Raw genomic sequence first — 19,165 nt, forward strand, 5'->3', positions numbered from 1 at the left:
AAACTGATCATCTACTAGAAATTGGCTGGAGAAAGATTGTTTGTACAATCCTAGTTGGTGCATGTGTGTGAAAAGCTCCTAATTACATATTACCTGGGAGGTATAATACTATTTGTTAATTCCTCATTTAAGTGGAACAGATGCTTGTAATCAGTGCTTGCATGTGGAGTGAAGATAAGTCCTGCTTCAGTGCAACTTTGAAATCACGCTACTTTAGTGTGTTTTTAAAGCCTCAGATCAGTGCGATTTTCACCTCCAATTTCATTGCAGCTTATAACTTAATTTAACAGAAGTCTTTGCAAGTTGCAATGAAATCGAAAAAAATGTAGCACAGGAAACTTTTTCAAAGACATTGATGTTGATTATATACACTATATTTCCAAAAGTATTGGGTCTCTCTCTCTCTCTCTCTCTCTCTCCTCTCTCTCTCCTCTCTCTCTCCTCTCTCTCTCCTCTCTCTCTCTCTCTCTCTCTCTCTCTCTCTCTCTCTCTCTCTCTCTCGTAGCCAATAGCTTTGGTCTAGGAAATTGATCTGAGCATGCGTGGCACTTTGTCTGATCGTAATTCTCTACAAACGATCGGACAAAGTCCGATCGGATCATGTTGTCGGAAAATTTTTATATCCAGCTCTCAAACTTTGTTGGTCGGACATTCCGATGAAAAAAGTCTGATGAAGCCCACACACGGTCGGATTATCCAACAACACGGTCCAAACAGACATTTTCCGTCGGAATGTCCAACTGTTTGTACAAGGGCTTAAAGTTCATGTGCGTATAAAGGCAGGTGTCACAATACTTTTGGTACTATAGTGTATCTGCATATATCCAGCAGTAGAATTAACCCCAAGTTGCACTAAAGCCTGCACTTATATTTATATTGACTGGTGATCATTTGCTAGAAACTGGATAGAGAAAGACTGATTGTACATTCCCAGTTTGTGCACGTACGTGGAAAGATCCTGAGCGCATAGCCTCTGGGTGGTATGTTGCTGCCTGCTAAATCCTCATTTAAGTGGAACAGGTGCTTGTCCTCTTCAATGACTTTGATGATGAATGATTGCAGTACTGTACAAGCCTACAGTAAATGCATATTGAGATGAAATGTATAAATACAATGTTGCAATTATTCTCAGTGGATAACAAAAAAGATGCAGATAAATTAAATAATCTTCTTTGCCATGAAATTGTGATAGTTTGCCAGACTTTCTGTTGTGGAATGTTTCATGGATCCATGCATTTATTGAGTTTTAACCCTCATTAACCCTAAATTGCCTTGGTGTGCAGCTAAGTCCATATATCTGCCAACATTTGTTGTACAATATTGTTGTCCAGTTTAGCATGAATTCAGGGGATGAAGGCTTGAAATATGTTTTCCCTCCTGGATACATGCTGCATGGTATCACTAACTGCTTTAATTATAATGGGAGGTGAGGGCTGAGTTTTTATATTGGTAAGGAGTATCCATGTTTTTGATAATAAACTTTTTTGATATTTGAGTGCACATATGTTCTTCTTGTTCTTTCTTTCATTTTTTTTTTAGAACTGAACTCTCATTACAAAAAATGCTGTAGTTATCAATGTAGAGTAAATTTGGCTTTAATATTTGGATCAATATTTTAAAAGCTCTATACTGTTCATTAAAAGATACAGTCAGATTAATTTGAATTGTTGGTTTATGCTGCCACGTCTAATGAATCTTTCTGACTTTTAATGAATTCTTAAATAAAAATGTAATAGTGAGTGCAAAACTGTTATTGTTATTATGCAAACTATTTAGATCCTTTTTTTTAATAAAACCCAGGAATTACCTTCATTATTTTGAAAACCCTTTACATGCCAAAAGACATATTACGTAACCTTAATAACTATCCAAAAGTGGAAGAAAAATTGATTAACAAATACAGAAGCCATCTTCTTTAGCCAGAATCCATACTGTCACATAGCATTATTTTTTGGATGTAAGGTCATCTATGGACCTTTACTTTGGAAGGATAGTCCTATTAATCTAAAATGGAAACTGGAGGCTTTAGGGGTTCACGAAAGTGCTTGGATCTGATGCTCCTCAGACTTACATTTACAATCAAAAGTTCAATAGTGCCAGTGTAGCAAGGACAGATTTGTCCTAAACAATAGATAACATATATGTTCAGTACATTTGTGTGTTTAGAGTCAAGAGATAAAAAGTACTTTTACACTATAGTGATTGTATCTGAGCAAATGGTTGACCCTTGATATGAAAATTTAGAACGAGTGGTTTAGACTTTAGTTTGTCTGAATTGGTACGAAATTTGCAGCAAAACGGAATGTTAAACCACAAAATTTATTATCATATACATGTAGAAAATAATTGATTCCAAAATGTTTTAAAAAAATCCACATATAGCAGCCTAACACATATGCATTCATGCAAACTCCAAAGGGACCCCATCCAATCATCATTCAAAGGATTTATGGAGCACACTTCCATTTCACTGGGGTTTCCCATTCAAATTGCTTCTCCCAGTGCCTCATACAAGCTTTGCAACACAAACCAAGGTGCATGTAACACACACATGGGAACATTGCCTTAATCCTACAGCAGCAGAATCTTTTGTAACACTCTACAAAGTGACAAAATAAAGGTGCTGTATTAGAGTTCTAACCTACAAATTCTTTATATAAAACGAAAGGAATGAGAGCTTGCCTAAAAAAAGAGTTGAATATTTTTTTTTAAATTATACGGGAGGAACTGTCCTTTTGAAATCTTATCAGAGTCATAATATATTAGAGATAACATTTTATGTGTGTATGGAGCACCAAAGTCTTCGGCCATCCAAAAAAGTGAAAGTGTGGTGAATCCCGGAGCAGCATTTTGTAAAGTTTACTCATTTTAGCCGGTTCAGTCAGAAAACATATGTATTAAATGTTACTGGTTTGTACTATCTCCAAACAAAGTTTTTGTTTTTAAAAACGCTGGAATTCGTAGTCTTGTGATTATCAAGGATGACCTTCCATGGTACTTTGAGATATTTTAGGACTTCTGTGGAAGAACATCTCTTTTCTGGATCGGGGACAATCAATTTTGTCAACATTTCTATAGCTTCTCCACTAAAGGTCTTCCAGTGGTTTGGAACCTGGAAAATCCTTTTGCTTCTTTGCCATTTGGTGTATTCTACATAATGGGTATCAGTGATAACTGCAGAAGTCCATGGAAAATATCCAGTTAATGTACAAAAGAGGAGAACCCCAAATGACCATGTGTCTAAACTTGTATGTGCAATTAGCTTGTCTGCTACTCCAAGACTGCACATCTCTGGGGATGTGTAAGGCAAATTTTCAGCCATCGATTCCACAGGTGCTCCATTTCGGCAAGAGAGTCCAAAATCAGTCAATTTGATCTGGCGGCACTCTTTATCAAAGATAAGAATATTTTCAGGCTTGATATCACGATGAACCAGACCTTTTTTGTGCATGTAATCCAATGCACTAGAAAGTTGTATAGCACAACGCTTCACTGAACTTTCTGGCACACCAGCCTAAAAAAAAAAAAAAATGAGCATAAATGTATACAACTGACTAATAGTGATTTACTTTTCAACAGTATTTCAATATAATTTCTAGATTTTTGAGTGGCTACCAGTCTTATCTTGGGCCTCTGGTGCCATTTTCAGTAAAACACATCTGTCATATGGATAAATGGTAACCCATGTACACTGCACTGCACTCCAACTGCACCACAAGAAAAGTGCTTAGGTGTGAAGGCAGCCTTATAGAAAAAAATAAATGAGCAAGCCAATACGGAAGTTCAGATCCCTTCACAAAAGCTGCAGGAGATGGGTGAAACTGAAAAGAACAGAAATGGAAAATTTCGAACCCAAGGCCCTCTAAGATATGAGAGAATTTTTTATTTTAACTTGCCCCCGCAGCCTGGGCAAATGGCTTTTTAGCACCTTGTACCTATCCAGTTGTTAACTACATGTTTCACACACTGCAGAATACAGTGGTTCATGTTAATTCATGCCAGTAGGGTGCAGGCCAAAGTGTGAAAGCCACACTTATCATGTGGACAAGTACCTCTTTGGAATACTACTTCTTTGTACAGGCCACATATACCTGTCTACTACATCTCTGGGTGGGCTGCAGAGACATGTAGAAATAAGTGGTTTGGAAAGTATGAAAAACATAATTCAAAGACAGCTGAGCCAAGCTGGAGTATTCTAAAGATTTGCAAAATATAAAGCTGAAACATGATTTATCTCTTGTCAGATCTATATTTACCTGAGGCTTCATAAGGGAGAAGAGGTTATCATTTGCAAGTTCCTGGGCAAAGACATAATGTCTTTCTGTCTGGAAAGCGATTCCAAAAGTATTGATAATGCATGGGTGAGTTGACAAACTGACGGAAAGACAGTATTCAATAAGAAAAACACGGAGGTCAGTTATGTTCTTCTGCATGAACTTCAAAGCCATTAGATTCCCTGTAATATAAAATAAACAAGGATATGTGTCATTTTTTTTGCACTGGTTAAGGTTTTCTGAGAGCAGGAGATTAATCTCTGCAATGTTTTGGCAAAGGATATAGCTAGCTGGTGTAGAGACATGTCTGTAAGAGCCCTTTACTGCATGCATGACCAAAGAAGAACGGATGGCATTAAACACAGAGGAGAAAGAGCCAGTTTAGCAATGAGGTTGTGGAAACAATAAAAAAAAAAAAAATCCATAAGTATGATTAGCACACCACCCCCCTCTAAGTCCCTGATGAAGTCTTATGATGTAATGTGTAGGGTTCAGTTATGAGGTGACATCACGATGCAACAGGAAGAGGTATGGGAAAGCTAGCCAGAAATCATAGGTATAGAAGGCGTGTGGCAGAGATCGAGAGCCAGCTGCAATTTGTCACATTAGTGAATGTGAGTGTTTTTAATCTTGTTTTAAATAAATGAAGAGTACTATGAGTCCTGCTTCTGTTTTGAGAAAAAATCCTGAATGTGAATGAGGTTATTGCCGAGGGATACTTACCTAACCCCCTAAAGGGAGATACAGTGTGTTTGTACTTGGTTTCTATTGGTTCTGGAAATAAGGGGTGAGTACACTGGAGGTACACAGGAGGAGCATAAGGGCCTGGATTTCAGAGTTTGTTCATTTAATTTTGGCACACAGCATTTGTATGTATGTATGTATGTATGTATTCTATGCAATTTGTATTGTGTGTGTATATACTGTATGAGATGAAATTGGTAAAAATAGGAAATAGCACACAATTCCTCGTACCGGGAAGAAGGACTAATGCTTTGGCAAAATCAGAACAGTGCACAAAACATTGCATGATCTCATTCTAAATAAAAATATAAATAAATAATATTTAAAAAAATAGTCATTGACCTAAAACAAGTTTGCTAATAAAGGAGTTCTGACTTTTGTCTGACTGACTTCATTCTTGTTGAGGGTCAATGGTATAGATATATTGGAGCCACAGACAGCCAGAACACTCCATAGAAATGTCTTTGTTGGAGTTAAATATTTCACTACTCACAACTGAATTTTCTTCTTTTGGCATAAGGTGGTCATTAAATGTATAAAAAATGCCAGATTACCAGATACTAGAATATTTACACAGATATAGTATCTCTAATGTATTTGGTAGATGTTTTGCAAAGAATTTTCATATCTAGATTGGTCCTCAAAGCTCATCAAGTTTGTTGAAGCACATACTTTCATAACTTCATGTTTAAATAAAATATCAAAATGGTGTCCCTCACAAAGTCTGGAGATTTCCAGCATTTGATCCTTTAACTGAATTGTACCACTTCATTTATCACTACTTTTCCACTTCAGTCGCTTGCGTTCATGCTGTCTGTCTTACAGCAGAATGCATCACTAGTACAGTACATTAGTATCTGTTCTTGGCTGCCCTTATTGACATTTTTTTTCTTATGCCACACGTCAGTTGCTTACGCACTTTCCTCCTTGTCAGTCACTATCACTACTTCTGACCTCCCCCGGACCTATTGTACTAACCATCACTGTCAGGTCATAATGGTATCAAAGTTAAAAGCCAGCCCTGTGCTTCATTTAACAGTCTAGTTAAAAAAATAAAAAAATAAAAATTGCCGAGTGGTTTACTCTCAGATCTTCTAAGTGGGTCATACTAAACAAGATAAACGCTCAATATTGATGCAGTGTTATGGCAACATAGAGCATGGCATGCTTTGTGCATGAGCTAAAATTATTTGTGAAGCTATTGTGATGTGGTGCCAAGATTTGTAGTGCCTACTGAGAATGGTATGTAAAAGATGTGCCACTTGTATGGGTATGTACTAAAAGGATCAATAAATGCAGAGCAAATACATTTTTTGTTTTGTTCTGAAAAAAGTATTTAACATTAACATATGGCTTTTCTATTTCTGCTCCCAAAGTGCATTTGACTGCTGTATTCCTGTAGATGAGAATACTACCCCCTCCCCCCTTACAGTTATGCAAGCCTAGTAACTTTTAAAGAAAGATTATTGCTTTTTTCTTCTTCTCGATAATAGGCCCCAAACACTAGAGCATTTTTCAGTGCTGATGCCTGATACATTTTTGCCATAAGAAAGAGGCGGCGCCTCGGAAACCCCGTCCTGATTTGGTCTCTTGCTAGTTCTGTGAGAGCAGGTGTGAGAGCTGGAGACGCTGATGGTTATACACCTCTGTATGGCAGGTCTGAGGTTATCCCCACAGTGGTCTTCTCATCCCTTGTGACGGTTGACTGCTTGATCGGTGATTTACATCCACCCTGTGTGCAGCTTGCAAGATACTTTTATGTAAGTGTATCTGAATAAAGTGTTACTTGCTTTTACTATCACACTGACCCAGGGGCCCTCTTTCTGCTGTTTTTGTTTGTCTGAGGGAACTCACATTTCCTGCTGAGGAGCTGCCAGTGACTGTGTATGCAATCCCCATCCACGTGCGGATCCATCCATCCAGTGGACTTCTCCCTGATCTCACTATGGACTGTATGGACTAATTCTTATTAATTCATTTTGGGTATATCTTGTTGTTTCCTCCCTGTTATTGATACCTTATGATCCACCTTATAGCTGACAGTGAGCGCTGACTTACACAATACCTGACAGTTCTGTATCTGTATATCTGTGATATATTGCTTAATGCCCATTACATGCTTGTTTAAAAGAGAAGTTTGGGGTATTAAAACACATAATTACCTAGGTGGATGCAGCATCAACCTATGCTGGATTTGTCCCTCGCTGCCTCTACACCAAAAACGGAGTAATCAAAGACCACAGATCGCTCAGTTTTTAGGCTTCAATGAGCAGAGAGCTGATGAATGTCAGTCACTGGCTCTCTGCTCTACCCCCCAGCACTCACTAGAGCACCACGCTGTGGAGGGGACAGGAGCAACTTGCTCAGGCTCTCAGTGGTGTGCTGAGAGGCTAAACCAGCTTCCAGTCCAGGCATTTGGGTGGATCCTAACATTATATTGTTACTAAACCCACAACAGCAAAATCAGTCTTTATATGCAGTAAAGCATGCTTATTATACTCACAATGGCATCTAAGGGGTTAATCCTCTGCATTGTTTGCATTGTTTAAAAAGGCTGTTTGATTCTGTCTTCCCTGTTCCTTCCCTTCTTCCACTGTCCCCAATCCATCTGCTGAATGAACAGAGGCTAGGGGACACATGCTCAGTTTTGTGTGTATTGCTAGACAGTTTGGCTATGTGATCAGCACAGGGCCAATCAGCACTGTCCAGGCAGAAGGTCAGGGGTCCTGCAGCCTGATAGGACAGTCGGAGGAGAATGAAAACTCCTCCTACAAGCTTTAACCAGATACTGATAGAAGTCACAAGATTGCTCAAACTGATGATTAGAAAAAATATTTAGCAGTTTATATTTACTAAAAATATTGCATTTCCATGTACTGTGTGAGACCAGATATACTGAATGCAGAGTCCTGGGTTTAGTAACACTTTAAATTCGGGATCTCTCTAGAGCCTGGATGGGTTTAGTGACGTCAGCTCACTGTCGGTTGAACACAAGTAGAACGAAGTGCACTCCTGGAATCTCCAGATAAGGCTAAAAAGGATTTGGCCCTACTTCTCCTTTAAAGTTACAGCCAACTCGTTCATTATGATCTTTTGTTCTTATTTTTGCATAAAATTGCTGTCCTGGGTCACAGTACCCGACTTTAAACCAACAAACAATCCTGCTATCCCATGTATAGTATCACAATTAATTTACATGGGTCCACTGAGCAAGACATTGCACAATTACAGTTCAGTATCTGCACAGAGAATGACATTATCTATTACCCTATCCCTGGTACTGCATATACATGAAAGGTAAGTGCCAATATTTTCACTCCTACCTCTTGACTGGTTCATTGCGAGTAGTACGTGTCCATAAGAACCACTGCCCAGCTCTTTGACAATAGTGTAATTATCTTCAACTTTAATCATTGGTAGGTTTTGAGAAGTTAAAAATAGCATTTCTTCCAGGTAGTTTTCATTCCACCTTTTTTCATTTAGGTTCATATTTTATAAGGTTCTTAGATTTCCTTTCCTGTTTAGGGAATAAAAAAATAGGTATGACTATTTTTTTTTCAATTCTTTATGGGTATGCAGTATATAACAGTAACATGACATAGCAGCATATTCCTGATAAAGGTCATCCATGTTAATATAACGGACAGTCAAGTACAATAGAATAATAATCATTAACCAACTAAGAGACCAGATGTCTATAAGATAACAAATCATATCAAACCTTTTGAATAATAGTTAACTCTGGAGAAAAGTGTTGCCATGTGATGAACAACATTTGAAAGAACATGCCTCATATGAATGTTCTGAGAGGATCATCTCACCAATAGTTAGCTATTGTCAGGTAAAGGCAATAACCTACTCCCCATCCAGCGGTTACCATACTCTGCACATGAGGTGTTCCCACTATACGATTGGAGCAAACTGCATAGCTTTTTCCAATGTTTTCAGACAGAGAAGGGGAAGAAGGAGGAGCAAAGTGAGTCAAAAGGAGGGAATAGGGAGAAAAAAAAGGGGGGTGGGGAAGGGGAACTACCGCGGGATTGTCAGCACAGGTATTTAAGCTCACAGAATTGAGTACCCTCAATTACTTAAGAATAGGTTAAGTAGTCATCTGAATAATGAAACGTCCCAGTATAGCCAACACACATTGAGCTCCTTCTTGTCCACAAGGACCGCAGTGAGGTGTTCCATCTGTTGAATATCGTTCACCTTGGCAAACCATTGCAATATAGGTGGGGGTTTTTTGTTGTTTCCACCTACAGGGGATACATGCCCTGGTATCTCTTAGTCAACATAGGAGTCAGATTGAGAAGTACCGCCACTTGGTTGTCAAAGAGAGAGTAGTCTGTGAGTTTGTGCATGATTTGAAGGACTTGTTGCCAAAAGGGGTGAATTGTGGGACATTCCCAAAAGATGTGAAAAAGTGAACCAGTCTGGGCACCACAATGCCAACAAAGAGGGCTGTGTCCGGGGGAAAAGGGACGTCAACACAGACGGAGTCTGGTACCATTGTGTTAAGATTTTGTAAGAGGTTCCCTGATACTACAAAGGGAAGATTTAGATTTGTGTGCGAAAAAAAATCTGGTTCTTTTGGTCCTCCGAAAATGTCGTTTTGAGACCCCTTTGCCATTTGAGCAAGTATGGAGGTTCTTGCTGAGAAGTGGAAGCCAGTAAAATAACATAGGAGATGGAGAGAAATTTCCGAAAAAATTCTTGTAGACAGAGATCCTCAAATTAATTTGCTTGTCTACAGAACCTAGAATGGTCAGGAAGGGACTTGAGAAAGTAGGCTAGTTGTAGCAGTTCCCGCTGGCCCAGAATTGAGAAGTGAAGAGAGCCAGCCAAGCAGGCCTGATAGAAGGACCCAACCTGCTGAGCCAAGAAAAGAAGAGGGGCTCTAACTAGATTCATGTTCGGTTGAGGATGAAAGGCTCTGTCAGTAAGCCCCGGGGCGAAGTCTGGATGGCTGATGATAGGTGTCAGTGGAGAGGGGAAGCTGAAAGACCCTGCCAACTTATAGTATCTAGAAAGTTCAGTCAAAGTGGCTTCCATTAGGGAATGGGGAGGCACCAGACATGCGTGTGGAACTCCTGCCCATGGAAGGCCAGCCAAAGGGGCTGCAACTGACTCCTGTACCAATGACACCCATAGTTTGTGAGACGCATGTTTCCACCAATCAACTACTCTGGCCATGTGGACTGCTTTACAATATAGGTAGGGTCCGGGAGACCGACACCACCTCTAAGCTTAGTTCTTTGCAGAAGCGACTGCCTAAGAGGGGAAGGCTTGCTTTGCCAGACGTATCTGATAAAAGCTGTCTGGAGTTTGCCTGCAGAAGGTACAAGAGGCGAGGCATGACATTCATTTTTAGCACATTACATCTGATGAACCAAGAAACTGCTAACGTTTTTTCATTTCATGTTCTTCGGACAAAAGTCCAAAGTACAAACACGCATGCTCGGATGCAAGGATGAGCCGCAAGCGGTCGGTCTTGTAAACTAGCATTCGTAATGGAGAATTAACATTTGTGATGCGGCAAATTATGAATGCAGCGCATAATTCTATTCTTCTTTAATGTGATAATAATGAAGCTGCTTTGCTGGTGATACTGATGGAGTTCTGCCAAACGTATTTTCAATAGCTAATTTTCTAGTGATATCAAAAATATTATTATTATGTTGGTTTTTTAGTTTTTTTTTTGGGCAAGTTACCACAACACCATTATCCCGTCGTTTTTAAGATCAAAGACACAACTATGTTGGTGTCCCTTGGTAATTTTACATTACACTTTTTAAAATGTAACTGCCTACTCCCAAACTGTCATTTGAAGTAAAACACATAGCCAAGTATTATTCACCACAATTTTTTTTTTTGTGCATTAAAAAAAAAAGAAAACAAATACAATTAGACATGCTATCTTCCAATAGAACTTGACCAAAAAGTGCATTCTATGCATCCAAAAATATAGAAAATATACCAAATCCAATCATTATTCAACCAAAAAATTAAATAAAAGCCCCATGCATGTGTCCTGCTTCTTAACCTCCCTGGCGGTATGATTCAGTCTGGAATTAGGTGCTGAAAGCGGTACAATTATTTTGCACGGAAATCTGGCTTTTATTTTGTAGTCCTGTAATTCTTAGGAATAACGCTCTTAAATCTGTTCAAACCAGAGTCTAGCAGACATCCCGGGTATGATAAAGTTTATAATATAATAAAGAATAATAAAATGTATTCAATAATGTAATAAAATCCTAAAACACTGAAAAATTTACACTTTTTGGTTGCTATGGACAATCTCCAAATTCCAGGCAGTAAAAAAAACAGTATTTATAATATAAAAGTGCATGCAGGGCATTGCACAAACCACTAGGGACAAAGGGTGTGTGTATTTTTTAATACAGCACTGTAATCTGTAAGATTACAGTGCTGTGTGTGTTTAGTGTGTTTTAACTTTTTTGAATTTGCCGTCGTTCTCCGCTCCCGTGCGACGTAACGCCGCAGGGAACGGAGCTCGGTGGCATTCGGCACTGTGAATCGAGCGGAGGACGGCTCGATCGCACAGCGCGGCGGACATCGCTGGATCCAGGGGACAAGGTGAGTAACGATCCCTGTGTCCTCCCCTGCATCGAGCGAAGCCATCCCGAGTCTGGCTCGGGGTTACCGCTCCTATCAGTATATTCCTACCCCGAGCCAGACTCGGGATTACCGCTAGGGGGGTTAATATAGGGGGTCAACAATGGCAAGAGCTGGTGAAAACAGGGGTCCATCATCCGGAGATAATTCCGAAAATCATCCAGATTATTTTCCTGGAGCTCCTGTAGCAAAGGCATATGACATAATTGGTCACAATTAATAAAGCAACCAAATTTTGGTCCAAGAAATCCTCCTCCCCCTGTTCCTGGACTGGACTTGGGTCAAAGCAATAACTCCAAGGCCAATAATAAATAACATGTTCTCTCCTCTGATTCTGCAACATGGCTGGTTGATGAACGGTCATTCAGAAACAAACTGAAAAGTGTGAAATTAAAAGCGTGAATCAACACGCCACAAAATTCTACTAACACGAAATTAGCAAAAGTAGCCCAAAGGGTGGCGCTTGACAAATGAACTTCCTCTTTGTAGTCTCGTAGTGCATCTAACACATCACTACGTTTATGTTTGTTGGCTGACAATTCCTTGCCGTTTGTATGCAAGACAAGTTCCTGACCAACACCCTTTGGACAAAAGTCTGATGTTTTGTCTGTGGAAAATCCGATCGCATGTGTACAAGGCTTAACAGTCCCGGCTCTCAGCTCACAGAGTACTGAGAACTGAGCAATCAGCGTTCTTTAATTGCTCAGTTCTCAGTGCAGACCCAGCAGAGGACAGATGCAGAATCGGATCATGCTGCATTCACCTAGATGAGTTTAAGTTATTTTTTTACTAAATCCCATACTTCTTTTTTTTACATTGGCTACAAAAAACTAATATTCAGACCAGTTGAATGAGTTTATGCTCACACACATACGTGTGCTTAACACCATATGCTGTAAATGTGCATAAATACACATAATTATACGCCAAAACAAACATTTTACGCTTGATTTTTCTGCCCTGGCAGAAAGATCCATCATAGATAGGAGAATTTTAATATGCTCATGTGCATGAAGCCTAACACAAAGCACTATGAATGTTTTTAAAGAGTCTTTATTGCTCCAAAATTCTCTATGGATCCCACTGCAAAAAAATAAAAAAAGCTAGGGAGGGGAGTAAAAAGGGGTCTATGGGGAGTCATCTCCTGAAACTATTTAGTTGTATGTGTAAATATATAGTATTTAATATTTCATACATACCTGACCAAAAAGTTTTCCTGCAAGATTTCAGCAGCTTTGCTTGCACCAACAAATATTGATATTATTGGGTTTAGGCATAAGTTAAGGCCATTATATACTGTAATGGTTCATAAATGTTTGGAATTCTTGCAGATATAACCATGCAGTATATCCAGATGTGAATAAAACAGCCCATCATAGAATAAGGTCTACTGGGGAAACAGCAGAGCTTAAAAGGACTTGTGTGTAGAACTTCAATCTTGATCAGGCACTCCAAAACTGCAGTGTCCTAGAATCTCCAATGGATCACCCTTGAAATAGATAACCTTAGACCTTTCCCAATAAAGGACATATGTAATCATCACCAATTCACTATCACCTTGTAGTGCCAAGTGTAGTGATCTGTAGATAGAGGTAATGTTTACCCATATCAAATGTCAGAGCCAAGGCAATGCTTACATTTTAATTGAAGATTTATTTTATCATATATATATATATATATATATATATATATAGTATATCATGTTAACACTTTAGTGTATGCCTGCCTTTTTAAGATATCGCAATGCCTGCATCTTCTATATAAAATGACTACTACTGAAGGATGTAGCCCTTCTGTTTTGCTATTAGGACATGCTTGTGGTTTCAGTAGCAGAATGTATGCAGTAGGTACCCTAATTGTCTTTACTACATAACCTGGATCCCAGGAGTCCAGTTATTGTGATCATTGTGAGAGATAACATACACATGCCCTGACTGCATTCGGTCAGCTGGTATTAGTAGATGTGCTACACTGTATTCATATGACTTTAGGTAAATGATGCTTACAACCTTTTCAAATTAAAACTTTTGAGGATCACATGAAAATTAAAGTAGGAAACCAGCAAAACATTTACAATTGTTATAGAGTGGCGTAGAGTTAAAGCTAATATTTGTTTTTAATTATATTTAGCTTTCCATGGTTCCTCCTTTCCTCCCTCATTAATATGTAAGTGCATTTTTAAATAAAACCTTTAAAGTTTAATTACATAACTTATTTTCAACCCAGTGATGTGATTACACTCTAGTCTCTCCCACAGGAATTTGTGTGGGTCCCACAGTGGCACTACCCACACATGAATAAACCTAGTCTAAGGTAGTATTAAGCGCAGCATAAGTTGTCAGTTTATTTCACTGGGCAGAATATTAATTTATTCTGGCCATTGAAATTAGTTAAGCATTAAGAAAAACATGCTTGATGAGTGTAAATTCGTCCAAAAAAACTCAGTGTATATTGTTTAGTGTGTGTGAAAGTCATAGAGTCTACAAACTAGGGTGTGTATATGTATAACAGTATAAATATTTGTAAATTGATCAGTCCTGATGTACTGACGACCTCATCCCATTTCTTGAGGCCCTAAAATTCCAGGACACCTCCCAAATGATCCCTTCTGGAAAGTAGACACTCCCAGGTATTTAGTAAGAGGCATCATAGGTTTTATGATGTTATAATTTTTATGTTACAATTTTTGGGAAAATGAAGAAATGAAATCAATTATTTTTTCACAATTATTTTAACATGCCGTCACCAGAACAGTACAACGTCCCCTAATATGACTGATTTGGCATGATCAGAGACACTGAATGGTAACAGTATGGTGATTGTATGTAAAAAAAAAAAAAAAAAAAAGAAAAAAAAAAGATATATATATATATATATATATTTATATTTATTTTTAACATTTTTTTTTTCATGCAGTGACCAGAGCAGTACTGTACTGCTCTTGGGAGGTGATCAGGGTTTTTTTTTTACACTATGATTGCTTAGAACAGCGATGATCACTGTTCTAAGCAATAATTTTTATGATTAGCATACATTCATGTGCTATTGTGTACAATTGTGATTGTTTTGACTGGCCACAGCTATCACATGGTACGGGCCCACTGTAATTGGCCCTGTACCATGCAATCACTGTGACCAATTGCAGATATCATAATAGTACACAATGAATGGCTATAAATAAAAGCCATTGTGTACAACTAACATGTAATCGCTGTAGTTAGAGCGGATCACAGATTACACTGCTGCACGGCCTCTAGGACGTACATGAGGCACGTGAGGGGCAGAATGTCACATGACGTCCTCCCAGAATAATGGTTCTCCCACCCAGCCCTTTTATTGTAATTAGCCAGTCGGTAGGTGGTTAAAGTAGATTTGTGACCAGGATGTGAACATTTAAAGTAGTTCTAAAGCCAAAACACTTTTTTTACCTTAATGCATTTCCTGCATTTAGGTATAAAACATCCCACTACTACTTCTGTTCCAAGCCCTCCATCATAAATACTTACCTGACTCCTCTCACTGATCCGGTGCTTTCCTGGCTACAACAATGCTCTCTTTTCCTGGTCTCACAGGAGACCCATCTCTTGCTGCTGTCAATCAAATCCTGTGAGGAAGGACAGTGGCTATGCTGTACCCAGAGGAGGAAGAGGGGATACAGAAGAAGGAGTAAGGGACTGCTCTGTGCAACATCATTGCACAGAGCTAGTAAGTATAACATCTTTTTTTATTTTAAGACAAAAAAGTTTGCCTTTACTATCACTTTAAGTATATATGCATTCTTAACCAGCATTATATTAGGAAATACAACAAGGTGATCCCTGTAGCTACAACTATTGTGAAGAAATAAATCCTCAAAGTTTCCAAGAGAAGGACTGAACACTTTTAGCCTTAGTCCAGCCCATGCTCTTTCCTGTGTACCTGCTCTGTTTGCATCTGAAAATCAGAGGGCTGAAAGGCTGCCAATTCACTACTGGTAGAGAAAACAAGGTGAACTAAGCAGCTGAAACTGATAATGCTTTTACTGTAAACTTTGAGGATTAATTATTCCATAGTGGCTGAAGGTCAGTGAATACTCCCACTGCCTGTGCACAGTTGCATATAAAATGGACCTTGCAGTAACTTTACAGCTTTTCATGACATTGCCTAGGCTGGCAATGTTGTAATTCATCTGCTGCAGGTAGAAGAAAGCATTTACTTAGTCTCCTCTCCATCAGTGATCGATCACTGGTCTTTTTTTTCTTAGAGAATAGGTGCAGGGTTCACATTCTCATTGCTAACTCCCCCAGTGGAGAGAAGCACAGCGGTGGGTGAGACCAGGGCTCAGAATTGTGTATTGCACAGGGTGCAAGTTTCAGGAATGTGTATTGTGCAGGGCTCGGGAACGTGTATTGGGGGCTGCTGTGGTAGATCTCCTCTTCTGCTGTTATAGGGATAATGCAGTGCAGGGAGGTTTCTGTGTTTACAAGTGACAAAAGTGAGCTGTGATCACAAGGTCAGGTGGCGGTACTCAGGACTGACGCGTTTAGCCAAAAAGAAGCCCCGATCACTCAGACTGCAACATTGTAATTTTGTAGTAGTCTTTACTTTATAGCAAGTGATCTTTATCAGAGCTAATACTTTTCTATCTGCGTAACACTTAGCATGCATGCACTAACCATAAAAAAATATATCTGGTCCACATTCATTTTTATCCAGTAAATTATCAAATGCTCTCACCTGTTCCCTTTTTCTTATGGAGACTAAATTAAAAATTGAGTGGAACTATTTTTATGTTAAGACTAATTAAACAAAATTATTATAATAATAACAAATAAAGCTTATATAATTTTTTTTATTTATTTGCAATTTTTATCATAATCTTTTTTCAGAATTGCTGTTAACATTATTGAATTATTGCAAGTACAGCACTTTGTACATTGCTCTTAGCCTTATTAAATTACCCCGATGATATGCCATATGGGGAAACATAAATATCACTAATTTGTGAACTTGTTGGTAAAATGAGACCATGGAGTATGTTAGCTCCATTCATGATTATACACCAGTAGCACCTGCCAGTATCTGGATTCATCTAGTGTCAAAGCTGAACAGCACAGCCACGTGAAAATTCACACTTACAGATATGCTCTTACAGGCTAATATAACATTAGTGTGCAATGTGCAAGCATAGTGCACAACCCTATTGCAAACAATTTGATTTAAAATTTAATCTGTTAATGGGATCAGAACTATTCAAAAGGATTACTAACTCATGCATGACTGCATTACTTTTTATCTTATCAAACTAGCAATCCACAAAAAAACTAATATAGATAGGTACTAGTTATCCCACTTCTAGTTAAAATGCCCTTACTGGCCCATATCAAAATATATTGCTACATAGCAAAACGGCACACATTATTTTAAAATGATGACTATATTAAATATATAGCATTCAACTACTGCAGATTGGTATTGCATGTGGAGGTATTGGAGGCCACAGTTATTATTTTATTTACTATTTTAATTCACTTTTTCTAAGTTTTTCTAAGTTGCATTTCCATTTCTTAGGTATGTTGTAGAAGTTTGACAAAAGAACCGATTTTCAAGTTATTCTATGTAACTAGCAGCCTAATAAATTACCTATTTACTGAACTCCATAACATTCACACTTGCATATTAGATGCAATGCAAAATAAATGCATGATGTAAAAATGCAGTATAATAATCCCATACCTGAAACGAATAGTGATGATGTCCTGCTACGTTGAATGCTCCTGCTTGACTGCCAGCTACTGAAAGATGTTTGTCCGCACAGTCATTTGTCAGTTAATGTTACCGCTTACTGCGGCAGCAGCTGGAATGACACTTTTAGTATTGTATAGCTGGAGAAACTGCTGCTGTTCTTTTTCCTGGCAGGTTCAATAAAAACACAGCTAGAGGTGAATCTGTAGGCCTGCCACACACATTTAGTGTCCTTTCCAAAAAGTGTTTCTAAAGTTAGACTCTCTGAGTGCTACCACCGCCTAACACCTCAACTTGTTGTTAACATTATTCAACCAGTCTGAACTAGTGTCCCTTCTTAGCATGCAGGTTATCAATCTCCTCGTCACTCTTTTTTTTTTTTCTTCTTCTTCATTAGAAGCTCTATTTATAATACCCGCATTTCATGTTCAGAACTCTCTGCACAGAACACGTACAGGAAACTTATCTGACAAGTTCAAAGTGCTAACAACCAACTTAAATAATAATCCATTTGAATGTACGCATTTTAAAATAAATGTAAATACTATACTTATTAGTGTGCATAATGTTGCTAATTATTTTACAACATATTATTTTAACTATAACATTCTTATTTAATATTGACATCTTCTAAATATGAATTGTTGCACTGATTGTACTTGTGCATACATTTTTTACTGATGTATAACATACACATAGGTGTGTGCAGCCCATTGCTTTAGGCTGTGCACCCCAAAGCTCAAACACGTGTGTGTCTATGTATATAGTGTCAGTAGGGCATTGGATGGTGCCAGTAGAGTGGTGGATGTGTCATTAGGGCAGAGGGTGGTGTCAGTCAGAAGAGCAGTGGACATGTCAGTAGCACAGTGGGCGATGTCAGTAGGGCAGTGGATGATGTCAGCAGAGCAGTGGAGGTGCCAGTAGGGCAGAGGTTGGTGTTAGTAGGACATTGGACGGTGTCAGAAGAGCAGTGGACATGTCAGTAGGGCAGTGGATGTGTCAGTAGCACAGTGGACGATGTTAGTAGAGTGGATGCTGTCAGTATTTTTTTTATTTGTATTATTATTATTTTTTTTTACAATATTATTATTTTTTTCCCAGGGGTCTTCAAGGAAACTTCACCTGACTATAATTGACAGGTAGATCATGATCGACGAATTGTCGAGGCCCCAGATTAGGGTGTGCTCAGGCACTCCCAGGACACGCTGTGTGCACGCCAATGAACATACATATACTAACTAAAGTCATAGCGAAGTAAGGAGTCCTGATTGAATCCATAATTGTTCTATGTCAATAGTTCGTAAGTACTGAGGTCATCGAAATCAGCATGGCAGACAAATGGGAAACATTGCAACTTACATATTTCCTATCTACTGGTTTCCTCTCAGTGTTAGTATTGGTTACTGTAAAAACTAAAATAGATACTTATGGTCTAACCTCTTCTCCAATATTTCTTCTTGCCCTGGCTGACTAAATAAATATCTTCAAGCAGTACCTGTGACGATACAAGAATATTAGATACTGCACACCATCTGTACTCAAACCTCTTCTTTATTCATTCATAAAATACATATATAAGAGATAAATAGAGAATACTGACGCGTTTCACAAACAGTTCTCCATTCATCTCACGTGTATTGCTTTTATGCATGAATGAAGAAGTAGTTTGGATAAAGCTGGTGTGCAATCACCTATATTTCTTGTTGATTGGCTGTCAGTAAAACGAGCTGGATGAGCAGCTATAGCAGGCAAGCATGGACCAAACTAGGGTGACACATTGCTTCATT

General features: G+C 38.6%; 1 protein-coding gene across 1 annotated transcript; it reads right to left on the bottom strand.

Annotated features, from left to right (window-relative positions):
• Positions 1–2,300: 2,300 nt before the first annotated feature.
• Positions 2,301–17,689, bottom strand: LOC143934061 (serine/threonine-protein kinase SBK1-like). Its single transcript, XM_077457351.1, has 4 exons — positions 17,370–17,689; positions 8,342–8,535; positions 4,257–4,456; positions 2,301–3,514 (listed from the first exon to the last, which is right to left on the bottom strand). The coding sequence occupies exons 2-4, from the start codon at positions 8,505–8,507 to the stop codon at positions 2,918–2,920; spliced, it is 963 nt and encodes a 320-aa protein (XP_077313477.1). The 5' UTR covers positions 8,508–8,535; positions 17,370–17,689; the 3' UTR covers positions 2,301–2,917.
• Positions 17,690–19,165: the final 1,476 nt, after the last annotated feature.

The sequence above is a fragment of the Lithobates pipiens genome, unplaced genomic scaffold, assembly GCF_037356315.1.
Source record: "Lithobates pipiens isolate NorthernLeopardFrog02 unplaced genomic scaffold, aLitPip1_a1.2 Scaffold_27, whole genome shotgun sequence".
In the NCBI taxonomy this organism is placed as follows: domain Eukaryota; kingdom Metazoa; phylum Chordata; class Amphibia; order Anura; family Ranidae; genus Lithobates; species Lithobates pipiens.

What these genes read in the sequence shown, in the direction of transcription:
- LOC143934061 (XM_077457351.1), bottom strand. Translation starts at nt 8,507, where the DNA reads ATGAACCTAAATGAAAAAAGGTGGAATGAAAACTACCTGGAAGAAATG. An exon ending in CGCAATGAACCAGTCAAGAG is followed by an intron (nt 4,457 to 8,341) that starts GTAGGAGTGAAA and finishes TTTATATTACAG; the next exon opens with GGAATCTAATGGCTTTGAAG. An exon ending in TCTCCCTTATGAAGCCTCAG is followed by an intron (nt 3,515 to 4,256) that starts GTAAATATAGAT and finishes TTTTTTTTTTAG; the next exon opens with GCTGGTGTGCCAGAAAGTTC.